Genomic DNA, 18,039 nt, shown 5'->3' on the forward strand with positions numbered 1-18,039 from the left:
CCACTCGTCCTGGCTGGATCCCCCCTGTAGCCCGGCAAGTGCGGGGAGTTGGAACAGGCCGCACTGGGCTGTGCTGGCGAACTGGAGACACCGTGCGTAGGGCTGGTGCAGTATACCTCGGGCCGAGGAGACGCACTGGAGACCAGATGCGCTGAGCCGGCATCATCCCTCCTGGCTCAATGCCCACTCTAGCCCGGCCGATTCGAGGAGCTGTGATGTAGCGCACCGGGCTATGCGTGCGCACTGGGGACACCTTGCGCTTCTCCGCATAACACGGTGCCTGCCCAGTCACTCTCTCTCGCCACGGTAAGCACGGGGAGTTGGCTCAGGTCTCCTACCTGAGTCCGCCAATCAATCCGTGTGCCCCCCCCAAAAAAATCTGGGGCTGCCTCTCGTGCCCATTACCTCGCGCCAATTCCTCGTAGTGGCGCCGCTCCGCTCTAGCTTCCTCCAGCTCCTCTTTCGGACGTCGATACTCCCCCGGCTGTGCCCAGGGTCCTTTGCCGTCCAAAATTTCCTCCCAAGTCCAGGAGTCCAGAACCCTCTGCTCCTGGTTACCATGCTGCTTGGTCCTTTTTTGGTGGGTGATTCTGTAACGATTCTCGTCCTCTTCGTCTGAGGAGTATGAAGGATCGGACCAATATGCAGCGTGGTAAGTGTTCGTCATAATTTTAATAGAAAAACTGAACACTACACAAAATAACAAACGATGAGAAAACGAAACAGATCTACGAGGTGAACAGACACTACACAGAAAATAATCACCCACAACACACAATGGAAAACAGGCTACCTAAGTATAGCTCCCAATCAGAGACAACGATAGACAGCTGCCTCTGATTGGGAACCACACCAGGCCAAACACAGAAATAGACAACCTAGACATACAACATAGAATGCCCACCCACATCACACCCTGACCAAACAAAACATAAAAACATACAAAGCAATCTATGGTCAGGGCGTGACAGGGCCCAATGGGGTTTTGCCTAAATAGAAGTGAGGTAACCCAAAACTGCTTATCTCTGTGGTTCTTGACAAAGCCCTTGTGTTGGAATAATGAGAAGGGAATTTTCTCAGGACACGAGACAGGTCTTCCTTGTAAAAGAGGTGTCCTGACCCTCTATAGGACTTCCCGGCCCTCTATATGACTTCCTGGCTCTCTATATGACTTCCTGGCTCTCTATATGACTTCCTGACCCTCTATAGGACTTCCTGGATAGATATAGACCCAGAGACCTTCCTCTAGGGAGGGGTACCGTCTCTTTAGCAGAATCCTAATGACTGTTTTGAAAGGACCAAAAGGGTCATATGAACTGAGAATAATTCTGAACCCATCGATAGTCCATTGATGCCTTTATATGAATGTTCCTTGTACCCTTATTACAATAAATAAACACTGGTGTCTACGTAATAATTCAAGTAAACGTTGGTTTGTGGTAGAGCATTGTCAAAGACATACGTAGGCTTACATCCATAAAAGGTCCAAAGGTTCAGGGCACTGACTGACCGTCTAGGGCATATCAGGGTCAGTCAGTCAGTGAACTAAAAGGTTTTCAAACAGTCAGTGTCTGTGTTTTTAATTATGTAAGCCGGTAAATTCAATTTCAGACTGCCGACTGGGAAGAGTAGCACAAATAGTTGGAATTGATACTTCATTTGCAATTGATGCAATGTCACGAGCACATGTGTTGGTTTCTGAAACAACAGGCCTCGTTTTAAATCAATCCCTGTAAACCACGCAGAAGAAGGTTGAAAGGTAGCTCTGGCAGTGTTATCTGTGGCAAAAAATGATGATGATAACATTGATGATGTTACATTAAGAATGCTGTCACATTCAGAAAGATTATATTGTTAAAGGCCTAGTGCAGTTAAAATCTAGATTTTCTCTGTGTTTTATATATATTTCCATGCTATGAGGTTGGAATAATACTGTGAAATTGTGAAAATTATGATAATGCCCTTTTAGTGTAAGAGCTGTTTGAAAAGAGTGGTCTCCACTCAGACCACTCCCAGATAGTCCTAGCTAAATTTTTCCTTGAGAAATTCCTCTTTGCTTAAAAAAACCTATTTGTGTTTGTTTTCAATTAAAATGGTCAAAAATAATCACTGTAAAGTACTTAATTGTTACCCAGAAATGATTTGAAATTGAAAAAAAAAAAAAAAAACAGCTGCATTGTACTTTTAAAATTAAACTGACAGTTTTTGCAAATTAAATTGTGAATAAAAGATTTCACAATATTAATTCTGAGTGAGGTATAGCCTACTGTCCCTGGCCTGCAACAATGTCCTCCTGACTGCACTTTAGGACAGGTAGGATAGCAATAGGTGTCAAAAGAACAGCTTAACCTGTCCACATTGGGGCCAAAAGGTCTGTATTAGCATGGACAGCGCCATTGAGGGTTTCCACCATTTTAATGTAGTCAACTTGGTGGGACTTCTAACTTTATTGGCCTTATCCTTCCTGCTGACCCACTTGGAGTCATGTCCAATCGGGTCATCGGAGGGATCAGCCAATTGTGAAGAACAAAAGTGACTACTTTAAAATTGAGATAGCCTCAATGGCGCTGCCAATGCTGGTACAGACGCTATAATGGCACAGATACAAAAGATGAGTCCTCTATCTATCTCTATGGACCTATCTCGGTTTTACAAATATATATCCTGGGCGTGGTTGATATTATTGACAACGGCAAGAATGTTGATTTATAGGTCTCTACACATTTTGCTACAAACTGTCAGACTGGAACAAAACGTGCTCTTGTAAGGACACTCCCCCTTTAGCGGTGAGTTGTACAACAAGAGTCACATGATTCCATGTGCGTTTCATAAGGCAAGAGAGCCAGCTAAGGCTTGAACTGAATTCGCTGCTCTCCTTTACATCGTTTTGTAACAATGCATTGCTCGGGACAGTGACATCCACGGCGTCTCCAACATTGTCTTGTTCTAGAATTTTCAAAGGAATTGGTTTGGAACTGGCGCGATGTTTTTCTCGTTGGGATGGGTGACAGCTCTAGTGGCTGGCATTTTCGCACTACACGTTGTACAGCAACTGTGTTTCCCTTACTTTTGGAAAGATGTTTTTTATTTAGTGAAAGTCATCCGATACGGCGCACGTCTGGAGATATTCAAAATGACTTCAAAAGTTGTCACTATCATTGACAGATTCGTCCAACAGGCAGAGCGAATTCCCACAAAACCTTTCCTTATATATGAGGGAATAACGTACACCTATCAAGACATTAACGAGCGGAGCAACAAATTGGCGAATGTCTTCCTCGAGCAGGGCACGTTGAAGAAAGGCGACTCCGTTGCGCTTCTGATGAACAATGAGCCCGACTTCATCTGTGTTTGGTTCGGATTGATCAAACTCGGATGTTCAGTGGCTTTTCTAAACACAAACATTAAGTCCAGATCGTTGCTACATTGTTTCAACTGCTGTGGGGCCAAGACTCTTGTTGTTGGTGCAGGTAAACATTTAATATAGTCTACTTAACAGTTGATGACTGTCGCGTAGGCTGTTGGCGGCCAATCGGTAGTGTGACATAATAATTAGATAATGAACGTTATTAGCCTACCACACGAACGCCGTATTGTTAAAAAAAAAAATGTTTTTAAAATAAATGTGTCCAAAGAAATGTAATGGAAAAACATTGTTCCCATAGTTGTAGCCCACACCGGATATGTTTGGAGCGCCTGGAATGCTCTAGCTATCTGTCATTCCATCCAGTAGCCTTACGAGCTAAAACAGTGTTGTGAAACGGGGATGCTCTAACAAATGTGCTTGTGTATACCCCCACTGAATTCTACGAAGTCCTATTGGTGTTACGAATTTTGCCTACACACAGTGGTTGACAACGAGACATATCAACATGACTAAGCTTGTTAAGTCCATATGGCCATGTTACCAAGGATGAAGCTTATTAAGGTGACTGGGTCAAATGCACAGTCAATGTAAATGTATTCCTATACATTATGGGCCGGTTTTCCCAGACACACAAAAAAGTAATGGGCCAAAAAGCACTTGGAGATTCTCCATTGAGCAATAATTTGAGTCCAGGACTATATGGTCTCATTGAACCATGTGTAAAGCATTCTGGTTCATTTACATTTAAGTCATTTAGCAGACGCTCTTATCCAGAGCGACTTACAAATTGGAAAGTTCATACATATTCATCCTGGTCCCCCCGTGGGAATTGAACCATGGTCCCCCCGTGGGAATTGAACCCACAACCCTGGCATTGCAAGCGCCATGCTCTACCAACTGAGCCACACGGGACCACACATAACGCTATTATTATTTATGCTATAATTCAAAATGGCCCATACACTTTGTATGATCAGCAATTAATGTCTTCATCATAGACACCTAACATTTTTTTAGTAGAAGCTCTTATCCAGGACAACTTACAGTAGTGAGTACATACATTTCTTTTGTCCTGGTCCCCCTGTGGGAATTGAACTAACAACCCTGGAGTTGCAAGTTATAGACTGTTTTCTCTGCTACCGCATGGCAAGTGGTACCGGAGCACCAAGTCTAGGACCAAAAGTCTCCTCAACAGTTACTACCTCCAAGCCATTAGAGTGCTGAACAATTCATACAAATCGCCACCGGACAATTTATGAATCTTTATGAATTGTTCAGCACTCTAATGGCTTGGAGGTAGTAACTGTTGAGGAGCCTTTTGGTCCTAGACTTGGTGCTCCGGTACCGCTTGCCATGCGGTAGCAAAGAAAACAGTCTATAACTTGCAACTCCAGGGTTGTTAGTTCAATTCCCTCTGACACCGCCTATTATATAGGTCCTGGATGGCAGGAAGCTTGGCCCCAGTGATGTACTGGGCCGTTCGCGCTACCCTCTGTAGCGCCTTACGGTCGTAGGCCGAGCAGTTGCCATACCAGGCGGTGATGCAACCGGTCAGGATGCTCTCGATGGTGCAGCTGTAGAACCTTTTGAGGATCTGGGGGCCCATGCCAAATCTTTTCAGTCTCCTGAGGGGGGAAAAGGTTTTGTCGTGGTATGTTTGGACCATGATAGTTCGTTGGTGATGTGGACACCAGGGAACTTGAAACTCTCGACCCCGCTCCACTACAGCCCCGTAGTGGAGCGGGCCTGCCTTAGGCCTGCCTTTTTCTGTAGTCCACGATCAGCTCCTTTGTCTTGCTCACATTGAGGGAGAGGTTGTTGTCCTGGCACCACACTGACAGTTCTCTGACCACCTCCCATGGGCCACTCATTAGAAACGTGTTAACTGTAAGTCCCCTTGGCTAAAGACCAAATTTAGGATGACAACATCCTACACCTGCTGGGAATATCTCTTCTCCCTGTACCTACTCCTACTTTACTACTTTCTTCAATGCTTCTGTGCTTACTCAGAGGCCTAATCTGATACACCTGCTTGCTGGCACAGTTGTCCTTCATCATCAGTGACAATATGTCATTTAACATACTTTGACAGTATTACAATCCTCATTTCAGATTGTCATGCATTTCACACACAGGATAATGGATTGATGTCAATGGAGGGAACATGCAAAAACTTGACAATATGCGTTGAACATACTGGTACAGCATTAGTGTCCAGAAGCAACCACTTACATTTATTTAATCTAGTCCCAGATCCATTTGGGCTGTGTTGCCTGGACAAGGCAATTATTGAGTGATTCACCCTACTGAATAACTCATTCACTTACTATTATTCCTCTCAGACCTGTTGGACTCCTTGGAGGACATCTTGCCCAGCTTCCTGGAGGATAGCATCTCGGTGTGGGCCATGAAGAACAAGAGCAGCCACCCGGAGGTCCAGACACTGCTAGATAAGATGGACCAGGCGTCGGACAAGCCCACCCCGCCTGCCCTGAGGGCTGCCACCTCCCTCAAGGCCCCCACCCTCTACATCTTCACCTCAGGAACCACTGGTGCGTCTATTACATGTTTATTTGTCATTAGTTATACGTTAAAGGGGAAGTTCAGGATTTTACAACTTGATGTTAGATGGTTAGATCTATGGGCCAGGAGCAACTGTAAATCATGGTTTGGTTTTCAAAACAGCCACTACAAACTTCAGCTATCTTTAGCCACCACTAGCAAATAGTCAATGAAAGTGATGGAGGCAAAATCACTTTCAAGTTCAATTCTGAACTTCCCCTTTAATTACTATTTAGTTGCATGTTAATCACTTATTAGTTGCATGTTAATTAAATTAATGACTCATTAGTTAGCACTTAATATGAGTGTTTTCATTTGAGGAGGCCCATTAGTAAGTACGTGATTGTTAGTATAACATCACCCTAAATCATCACTATGTTGTTTTAGTTTTTTGCTGGGAAACCACCTCTCTCACCCCTGCTAAACAGCTGATTGTCCTTGAGGGAGGTCAGACTAAATTCTCGTGACTGAATTCATTTCTCAGTCAGGTTTCCATCCAATTGGCGACAGATTTTCAATGCGAATATTCAAAAATCGACGTAAAAATAATATGCGTGTTTTACCGTTGGATATGTGTTTCCATCAAATGGACTTGTTGCGGACTGGGCTTGATGCCGTATTGGACATAAAAATGACTTGTGGTTAAATTCCAATGTCCCGAATAAAAATACAGATTAGCTGGGTTTCGATAACAACATTTTTAATTCTACTGATTGTTTTGTCACTAAAAATGTTGCTTTTATATAGCGAATGTGCCCACTATGGTCTTGACACATGCTCTCTAGCCAACAGCTCACAGATACAGGGTGGCTATAGCCTTTATGATGAGATTATTTGTATTTATTAAACGGCAGTCAAGCATCGATGATCATGTCACCAGAATTAGACCATCGATATTTATTGGAAAGGAGCATCAAGCTCATCACGGTGCACTTTCACCACCCTGTGAAGTTCATCATAACTGATCTGAAGCCTAATAAACTGCATGCTTTCCAGAGTCGTAGTGAGAGGACCACACAACATATCATTGCATGACTCCCAAGTTTGCTTCGATATTATGGTTATTATATCAATACTTGCGCATAAAAGCGCTTCTACCCCCTTTTCTCGCATAATACATTTTATAGACACAAAAGATCCCACCTTGTCTAGCGTATTTTGTTATGTTGACATTTGGCTGACAAATTTTCTGTTTCCATCAGGCCTGTCGTGACATTTGTTTTTTTAATCCAACATGTACTTTACTGGCATAAAAAGGTTGGATGATAACCTGGTTAGTAAGACTCAACTAACATGTTGTTTAGATTGGGGGGGGGGGGGGGGGGGTCCCTGTAAATAATACAATTGAATTAGGTTGGCTAGGTCAATAATGACATGGAATGTGTCTCAAATGGTATCCTATTCCCTTTATAGTGCACTACTTTTGACCTGGGCCCATAGGGTTAAAGTCAAAAGTAGTGCACTATATAGGGAATAGGGTGTCTTTGGGGCGAAGAGATTATTATCATTATACAAGATGGGAATAGAAGTGAGATTCAGGGCTAAAGCCAGGTCCTTTTCATGTTTGAATAAAATAATGATATATTTCCTGTTGTTCATAAAACCTCCCCTGACAGAAATAAGAATATAAGAATCCCTGATAGAACATCATGTTGCTAAAGTTGTGTTTTAGTGGAGCCGTTCGTTCTTGACTGGAGACAACACCACTCTTAACTTTGAATGGGTTGAACCTCTTTTGGTTCATATGTCTGAATGTAGACGTTGAAGATCAACATACCACCATCCTTTACCACAGTGGAACGATACAATGATATCTGACCATCCTTTACCACAGTGGAACGATACAATGATATCTGACCATCCTGTACCACAGTGGAACGATACAATGATATCTGACCATCCTTTACCACAGTGGAACGATACAATGATATCTGACCATCCTGTACCACAGGGGAACGATACAATGATATCTGACCATCCTTTACCACAGTGGAACGATACAATGATATCTGACCATCCTGTACCACAGTGGAACGATACAATGATATCTGACCATCCTTTACCACAGTGGAACGATACAATGATATCTGACCATCCTGTACCACAGTGGAACGATACAATGATATCTGACCATCCTGTACCACAGTGGAACGATACAATGATATCTGACCATCCTTTACCACAGTGGAACGATACAACGATATCTGACCATCCTTTACCACAGTGGAACGATACAATGATATCTGACCATCCTGTACCACAGTGGAACGATACAATGATATCTGACCATCCTTTACCACAGTGGAACGATACAATGATATCTGACCATCCTTTACCACAGTGGAACGATACAATGATATCTGACCATCCTTTACCACAGTGGAACGATACAATGAGATCTGACCATCCTTTACCACAGTGGAACGATACAATGATATCTGACCATCCTTTACCACAGTGGAACGATACAATGATATCTGACCATCCTTTACCACAGTGGAACGATACAATGATATCTGACCATCCTGTACCACAGTGGAACGATACAATGATATCTGACCATCCTTTACCACAGTGGAACGATACAATGATATCTGACCATCCTTTACCACAGTGGAACGATACAATGATATCTGACCATCCTTTACCACAGTGGAACGATACAATGAGATCTGACCATCCTTTACCACAGTGGAACGATACAATGATATCTGACCATCCTTTACCACAGTGGAACGATACAATGAGATCTGACCATACTTTACCACAGTGGAACAATACAATGATATCTGACCATACTTTACCACAGTGGAACGATACAATGATATCTGACCATACTTTACCACAGTGGAACGATACAATGATATCTGACCATACTTTACCACAGTGGAACGATACAATGATATCTGACCATACTTTACCACAGTGGAACGATACAATGATATCTGACCATCCTGTACCACAGTGGAACGATACAATGATATCTGACCATACTTTACCACAGTGGAATGATACAATGATATCTGACCATCCTGTACCACAGTGGAACGATACAATGATATCTGACCATACTTTACCACAGTACAACGATATCTGACCATACTTTACCACAGTGGAACGATACAATGATATCTGACCATACTTTACCACAGTGGAACGATACAATGATATCTGACCATACTTTACCACAGTACAACGATATCTGACCATACTTTACCACAGTGGAACGATACAACGATATCTGACCATACTTTACCACAGTGGAACGATACAATGATATCTGACCATACTTTACCACAGTGGAACGATACAATGATATCTGACCATACTTTACCACAGTACAACGATATCTGACCATCCTGTACCACAGTGGAACGATACAACGATATCTGACCATCCTGTACCACAGTGGAACGATACAATGATATCTGACCTTACTTTACCACAGTGGAACGATACAACGATATCTGACCATCCTGTACCACAGTGGAACGATACAATGATATCTGACCATACTTTACCACAGTGGAACGATACAACGATATCTGACCATCCTGTACCACAGTGGAACGATACAATGATATCTGACCATACTTTACCACAGTGGAACGATACAATGATATCTGACCATCCTGTACCACAGTGGAACGATACAATGATATCTGACCATCCTGTACCACAGTGGAACGATACAATGATATCTGACCATACTTTACCACAGTGGAACGATACAACGATATCTGACCATACTTTACCACAGTGGAACGATACAATGATATCTGACCATCCTGTACCACAGTGGAACGATACAATGATATCTGACCATCCTGTACCACAGTGGAACGATACAACGATATCTGACCATCCTGTACCACAGTGGAACGATACAATGATATCTGACCATCCTGTACCACAGTACAACGATATCTGACCATCCTTTACCACAGTGGAACGATACAATGATATCTGACCATCCTGTACCACAGTGGAACGATACAATGATATCTGACCTCTGTTCACTTTTTATATGTGTTGTATTGATTTACTCCCATGTCCTTTCATCGTGGCCATTCTTCAAGGTCAATTCAGATAGGATGTGGTTATTAATACAGTCTCTCTGCAATTATAAGAGACATTTTCAAAGTTGGATAGTGATATAGCAGTCTGCATGACATTTAGTAATCAAATAGGTCAGGGTAGGTATTTTTATATGACGTGTAGGCGTTTTATTTGATCTGTCTATGTTATGGCATGTTCCCAAGAGGAGGATCAGACTCCGCTTTCATATTGAAATATGTTGCACACAGGAGTCATTTTGTCCGTGAACAGCCACCACACACCGGGGTAAAGTTTCCCCTAGGTACAGCTGTAGGATCAGCTTCCCCTCCCCCAATGCAAACCTTAACCATTAGAGGGGAAAATACTAAACTGTCCCAAGATCAGTGTCTAGCAGCAACTTCACCCTACACCTACAAATAAGACAGAAAAAGAGGGGCTTAGAGTGATGAGCCTTATGTGAAAACGTGTGTGAATAGCATTCTCCCGTGGTTGTCGTAATGTTGGTTGATGGTTGTGTCGGTGTTGTTGCAGGTCTGCCTAAGGCTGCGGTCATCACACACCTCCAGTCCCTGAAGGCTGCAGCAGGGTTCTGGGCCTACGGTGGGTCTGAAGATGACGTGGTCTACATCCCCCTGCCTCTCTACCACAGTGCAGCCTCTCTCATCGGCGTCGGGGGAACCATCGAGATGGGTAAAGGGCAGCAGTAATGGCTTTTGAACACTCTCTATTGGCTCTGTTCAAATACTTTAAAGATGCATCATTCCTTCCTTCCTTTTCATATTTCCTTCCTTCCTTCCTTTCATATTTCCTTCCTTCCGCCAGCAGCATACCACCTTGTATTCCATTGCTGGCTTGACTCTGAAATTAAGGTCGGTCCTGGTCGGTCGGTCCTGGTCGGTCCCTGGATGGGGGACCAGATGTAGCTGGAAGTGGTGCTGGAGGGCCAGTAGGGGGCCTTCTTTCCTCTGGTCTAAGGAGAGTCCAATGTCCCAGGGCAGTGAAGGGGACATTGCCCTTCAGTACGTAGCGTGCATCTTTCGGATGGGACGTTCAAACAGGTTTTGTGACTCTCTGTGGTCACTAAAGATGGCATGGCACTTATCGTAAGAGTAGGGGTGTTAACCCCGGTGTCCTGGATAAATGTCTAATCTGACCCTCATACCATCATGGCCACCTAATCATCCCCAGCTTCCAAAACTACTCATTCCTCCCCTAAAGTGCCAGATGGGATATTCTATTGCTTCCTTTGCACCAGTCAAGCTCAATCAAACTCAGCTTAAGTATTTGAAAGAACACATACTATTTGAACGCAGGTCTGTATGAAAGATATACACTGAGTGTACAAAACATTAAGGACACCTGCTCTTTCCATGACAGACTGACCAGGTGTATCCAGGTGAAAGCTATGATCCCTTATTAAATCCATCGAATTAGTGTAGATGAAGGGGAGGAGACAGGTTAAAGAATGATTTTTAAGCCTTGAGACATAGATTGTGTATGTGTGCCATTCAGAGAGTGAATGGGCAAGTCTAAATATTTAAGTGCCTTTGAACGGGGATATGGTAGTAGGTGCCACCGGGTTGTGTCAAGAACTGGAATGCTGCTGGGTTTTTCATGCTCAACAGTTTCCCATGTGTATCAAGAATGGTCCACCACCCAAAGGACATCCAGCCAACTTGACACAACTGTGGGAAGCATTGGAGTCAACATGGGTCAGCATCCCTGTGAAATATTTGACACCATGTAGAGTCCCATGCCCCGATAAACTGAGGCTGTTCTGAGGGCAAAAGGGGGGCAGAGGGGGGAAACTCAATATTACGAAGGTGTTCTTAATGTTTTGTTCACTTAATGTAAGATAGTGTGTTGAGACATTCACTTTTTCCTGTCCAATTGTTTCATAACAAATACACGATACAGTAGGTTTGTTTCTTAAGGAAAAGTTGTCTGAATTAAGGCTATGTTAGGACACGGCTACAATGATGTACATGACTACTTTAAACAACTCTCGACTGATGTGTTATCTAGAGACGCGTGCAGTCCTCACAGTCAATCGATTTAAATATAGACAGTAACAGCCAGGGCAACGTGAAACCATTATTTTTATTCCCACACTTGTTATGAATTCTGATTTACATGCGTAAGGTAGAAACCATCATTTGTCTTTCCTGCGTCAGTGTTGTTACTATCCCGAGTCCTGTTTCAAGAGTGCTTCCTGGGAGGAGTCCCAAATGGCACCCTATTCCCTCTATAGTGCACTACTTTTGACCGGAGCCCTATGGACCCTGGTAAGAAGTAGTGCACTATATAGGGAATAGGGTGCGATTTGGGACGCATCCGGTCTCTGTGTTTCTAATGCCTCTGCAATCACTGGGGCGACCACAGCCGATCCTTAATTTCTCCTCAATTAGCATCTCAATGAATGCTTTCAGAGCAGGACGAGCAAACGGACACGTCGCGTACACTAGCAAGTTGCTACCCAGTAGACCGTTATAATGATGACGTCCACTCAGTGAAGGTTTCGGGTCCTTTGTGGTTGTAAGGTGACCGACAGTAACCGGCTGAGGCTACAGTGTTGCTGGTTGGAAATGATTTGTCAGATGTGAATGATTTTCACTGATTTGGAGTACAGTATGGTAACTTAAAGCAGAATATGGTAACTTAAAGCAGAAAATGTGAACACAAAAATACAAAATGGGCTTTCTCAATACCATGGTGGCTTCAGACTTATTTTTTTATTTTTGATTGGTGCACATTTATTCCAAGTACTGTCAACTTTGCTGTTACATCTTCCTCACAACGCACATTTGCTGTCTGGAAAACCTGGGACAGGTCAAGGACCTGTCTATAGCACTCAGTCCACTTTTTGTAGCATATTTACTCAGTGTGGCAATGAGAACACAACACTTGGCACTTTGTTACCTCTGATTATCTCCGAAGGACCTCGATTAGGCACTGCTTGTGAGGGTTTACTATAGGCTGTGTGGAGAGTGAGGGTTTACTATAGGCTCTGTGTTTGAAGAACTAATGGCGGCCCGTACATGAAGGCGTTAGGGACGGTGCCCCACTTGTGATTGGTCAAAAAAAAATATATATGTAACAATAAAAAATAAAAATAAAAAATACAATTTTTTTTGTCACATGCTTTGTAAACAACAGGTGTAGACTAACAGTGAAATTCTTATGGGCCCTTCCCAACAAATAGAGAAAAAATAGAAAAGTAATAATAAATTAACAATGAGTAACGATAACATGGCTATATACACGGGGTACCAGTACCGAGTCAATGTGCAGGGGGTATGAGGTAATTGAGGTAGATAAGTACATATAACTAGAAATAAAGTCACTAGGCAACAGGATAGATAATAAACAGTAGCAGCAGCGTATGTGATGAGTCTAAAACAAAAGTGCAAAAAGAGTCAATGCTATTTAGCACTTATGGCTTGTACAGCTGTCCAGGGTCCTATTGGCTCCAGACTTGGTGCATCGGTACCACTTGCAATGCGGTAGCAGAGAGAACAGGCTATGACTTGGGTGGCAGGAGTGTTTGACAATATTACGCGAAAACAAACATATAAACGCAACATGTAAAGTGTTGGTCCAATGTTTCATGAGCTGAAATTAAACATCCCAGAAATGCTCCATACCCACAAAAAATCTTATTTCTCTCAAATGTTATGGTCAAATGTTTACATCCCTGTTAGTGAGCATTTCTCCTTTGCCTAGATAATCCATCCACCTGATGGGTGTGGCATATCAATAAGTAATTCTGTCTGTAATAAAGCCCTTTTGTGGGTAAAAAAAAACTCATTCTGATTGGCAGGGCCTGGCTCCCTGGTGGGTGGGACTATGCCCTCCAAGGCCCACCATGGCTGCACCCCTGCCCATAAATCCATAGATTAGGGCCTAATGAATTCATTTCAATTGACTGGTTTCCTTGTATGAACTGTAACTCAGTAAAATCTTTGAAATTGTTGCATTTATGTAATTCATGGATAAAGTCCATAAAAGTGTGGTTTTTGTACATTTTACTGTTTCAAGAACAAGCTGTTACCTACTAGGCTACTCTCAACCGCTGGGTCCTGCTGCCCCCCCTTCAAGCTAATGAGCAGCCATTCTGACTGCTACACTCTAACAGTGTAATTAATGGACCTATATTTCATATATGCGATCTCAAAAATAATCATTTGGTTGTGTTTATGAAGGCCTTGGGTAACATTAAAGCTATAGCCTTTTCATGTTACTGTAGGCTATATGTAAAAACAAAAAACCGCCAAAATTCATGTGTTCAGTTATGAGCAGTCAAAATGAGTGGTTCTAATGTTAAACGCTGGTCTAATTTGCCATCATGGTAATGGCTGTACAATTTAAAGGGGGAAGCAGGCAAGGTAGAAATATATGTTCTGCCCCTGAACAGGGCAGTTTAACCCACTGTTCCTAGGCCGTCATTGTAAATAAGAATTTGTTCTTAACTGACTTGCCTTGTTAAATAAAGGTTAAAATAAAATGTTTTTTTTTAAATGTTAGGTTTTAATGTTCCTCAACCTGCAAGTCTAAGCCTTTAGATCTTCTAAGCCAACTTACAGAATTGTTTAGCTATTCAATTTAGAAATGTTTTTTGTTCTATTTTTATTACAAATGTATTTGATGAAACATTGAATTTGGCCTTTACTGCTATAGCCTATAGAAACTCATTTGAGAAGCACATTTGTACATGGCAAAACACAGTAAAAAAAGTACATACTTCAAAACCTTATTTCCTAATTATCTGTCCCATCTCTATCTGAGAGATCAAAAAAGTATTTTGTCGATTTTTCTTGTCTGGATCCTCTCGTGTAGAAAAACACAGCTTTTACAAGCCCCATGTTATGAAATAGGCGAAACTTTATATTCAAAATGACGTCACCATGTGACGCACTGACGCATGTCAGTTGACTCTCTTTTTTTAAATAGTCTCTGGGCCAATAAAAACTCTAATCCATACTTCGATTTACTTTAAACAGCCACTACAAACTTCAGTTAACTGTAGGCACCGCTAGCAAAAAAAAAACAATGGCAGTGGTATGGGCAACCGTGCAATTATCAAGTTGAACTTAATGTTTCTGTATAAAGTGTTTATAAGGCATTTATAAAGTATTTGTCAAGCATTCATTAACAGCTTATAAGAAATACGATGTAATAGATCTAAGGATTTATCTGTATTTGAGGCAACTTAACTACTTCTTCTTGTATGTATAGTACATCTAAATCAGCAACATGTTCCTACTAGGGAATAGGCAGCTGAGTGAGTGTCCCCCATCTATTCTTTCTCCGTCCATCCCATATTCACTCAGTACAGATATGGATCATGAGAGCTTTCTAACTCCGACATTTTTAAAAATATTTCTCTGTGATTTTAAATGTGTGTTGTTTTTTTTCTCTCCCCCAGGCGCTACCTGTGTCTTGAAGAAGAAGTTCTCAGCCTCACAGTTCTGGAATGACTGTAGAAAATACGACGTGACCATCTTCCAGTATATCGGCGAGCTCTGTCGATATCTGTGCAACCAGCCTAAGGTAATAATGATTCATTTTGGCATGGTTCGCCCCTTTTGCTCAGTACAGTGTTTATGTGTTTATTTTTCTTTCAGAGGTGTACAACCGTTACTTCAATGTCCCTCTTTAACCACTATTTCACCTGTCATCTTTGTTCTATCTTTACTAAGTACAGTCAGTCCCTTCAGAAAGTATTCGCACCCCTTGATTTATTCCACATTTAGTTGTTACAGCCTGAATTAAAAATGGATTAAAAAAATAATCTCACCCATCTACACAATACCCCATATTGACAAAGTGAAAACATGTTTTAAGACATTTTTGCAAATGTAGTGAAAATAAACTACGTAAATATATAATTTACATAAGTATTCACACCCCTGTTAGAATCACCTTTGGCAACGATTACAGCTGGGAGTCTTTCTGGTTAAGTCTCTTAAGAGCTTTGGACACCTGGATTGTACAGTATTTGCACATTATTATTACAAAAATTCTTCAAGCTCTGTTAAGTTGGTTATTGATCATTGCTAGACAGCCATTTTCTAGTCCTACCATAGATTTTCAAGATGATTTTAAGCAACGTATAAAAGAAGCAACTTGGTAAGCAACTCCAGTGTATATTTGGCCTTGTGTTTTAGATTCTTGTCCTACTGGAAGGTGAATTTGTCTCCTAGTGTCTGTGGGAAAGCAGACTACCAGGTTTTCCTCTAGGATTTTGCCTGTGCTTAGCTCTATTCCATTTATTTTTGTCACAAAAAACTCTCCAGTCCTTGCCGATGACAAGCATAACCATAACATGATGCAGTCACCACCATGCTTGGATTTGCCCCAATCATAACGCTTTGTATTCGGAACTTAAAGTTAATTTCTTTGCCACATTTTTTGCAGTTTTACTTTAGTATCTTATTGCAAACAGGATGTGTGTTTTGGAATATTTGTATTCTTTACAGGCCTCCTTCTTTCTTACTCATTTAGGTCATTTAGGTTAGTATTGTGAAGTAACTACAATGTTGATCCATCCTCAGTTTTCTCATATCACAGCCATTAAACTCTAACTTTTTGAAAGTCACCATTGGCCTCTTGGTGAAATCCCTGAGCGGTTTCCTTCCTCTCCAGCAACTGAGTTAGGAAGGACGCCTGTATCTTTGTAGTGACTAGGTGTATTGATACACCAGCCAACATGTAATTAATAACTTCACCATGCTCAAAGGGATATTCAATGTCTGCTTTTTAAAAATGTTACCCATCTATCAATAGGTGCACTTCTTTGAGAGGCATTGGAAAACCACCCTGGTCTTTGTGGTTGAGTGTTTGAAATTCATTGCTCGACTGTATGTGTGGGTTACAGAGATGTGGTAGTCATTCAGAAATCATGTTAAACACTATTATTGCACATAGTAATTCCATGTTATTATGTAACTTGTTGAAATGTTTTACTCCTGAACACATTCAGGCTTGCCATAATTCATTTGTAAACATTTTTCAAACCATAATTCTCTTTTGACATTATGGGGTATTGTGTGTAGGCCAGTGACACAAATGCTCAATTTAATCGATTTTAAATTCAGACTGTAACACAACAAAATGTGAAAGTCAAGGGGTGTGAATACTTTCTGGAGGCATCTGGCTAACAAGACTGATTGTATCATCAAATGACTTAATCATCATTTGGTCTTTATGAAAATCTCATTTGTTCCTGAGAAATTCCCATCGCCACAAACCCCCTCCAACTTTTCATAAGCCAGCCTGAACTCCCACTTCACAAGCCGACAGGGATATGGTTATTTCATTATTATATATATTTTTTAATCGATTTGTTAAAATAATTATACTTTTCCAAGGCGAGAAAGTTATTTTCGGTCACAGCTACTCCCCGAACAAAGTAGTGATCGGAAAACATTGTGAGCGATTGTGTTGCATTTTCATGGCTGTAGGACAACCGGGACTTTTGTTAGGTTGTCCGTGTTCCAAATCTGTATCTGTTTCCCCTCTACTCCCTATCAGGACATAATAGTTCCACCCTGGCTGACCGGGCCGAACAAGAGTACAGAGCTCAAAGAACTCTTTGTCCCCTCTTTCTCTTTATCTCTCTCTCTCTCTCGGTCATCCTAATGCACGTGGGTGGAAGGCTGGCAGTGGCACAGGCCTCCCCACAGATGGACAAAAGTTGACACATTCAGTATGCACACACACTCACACAAGGCAAGCATCCACACACACAAACATTCATTACAAGTGCTCTTGATGCATGCACACAGGCCGTATATACTGTACACACAGACCTTGAGGCCATAGTGACCTAAAGCGCTATTTCACGACAATTTCACAACAGCACAGAGGAAAATGAACTACAAACAAAAAAGCACACAAGGCTCAAGCATGGAACGGCAGGGCCAAGAGCAGGCATCCTTATTTTGCCATTGTTAGGGGTCCAAACAGATATATGAATGGACGAGTATGATATTATTCAATCTGTCCTTGTGCTTCTCCAGTCTGGCGGCAATTATTGGAAAACAGAATGT

The 18,039-nt window shown here is 41.9% G+C and overlaps 1 protein-coding gene across 1 annotated transcript in view; it reads left to right on the plus strand.

Moving 5' to 3' along the window:
• The first annotated feature begins 2,773 nt into the window (after positions 1-2,773).
• The window catches only part of slc27a6 (solute carrier family 27 member 6), a 36,286-nt gene continuing 21,020 nt past the window's right edge, over positions 2,774-18,039 (plus strand). Inside the window, exons 1-4 of the mRNA XM_038971322.1 lie at positions 2,774-3,470; positions 5,710-5,919; positions 10,520-10,678; positions 15,414-15,538. Coding sequence (XP_038827250.1) covers positions 2,984-3,470; positions 5,710-5,919; positions 10,520-10,678; positions 15,414-15,538 — 981 coding nt within the window. The 5' untranslated portion in view covers positions 2,774-2,983. The remainder of the gene's footprint in view (positions 3,471-5,709; positions 5,920-10,519; positions 10,679-15,413; positions 15,539-18,039) is intronic.

Source organism: Salvelinus namaycush, chromosome 31 (assembly GCF_016432855.1).
Source record: "Salvelinus namaycush isolate Seneca chromosome 31, SaNama_1.0, whole genome shotgun sequence".
Classification (NCBI taxonomy): domain Eukaryota; kingdom Metazoa; phylum Chordata; class Actinopteri; order Salmoniformes; family Salmonidae; genus Salvelinus; species Salvelinus namaycush.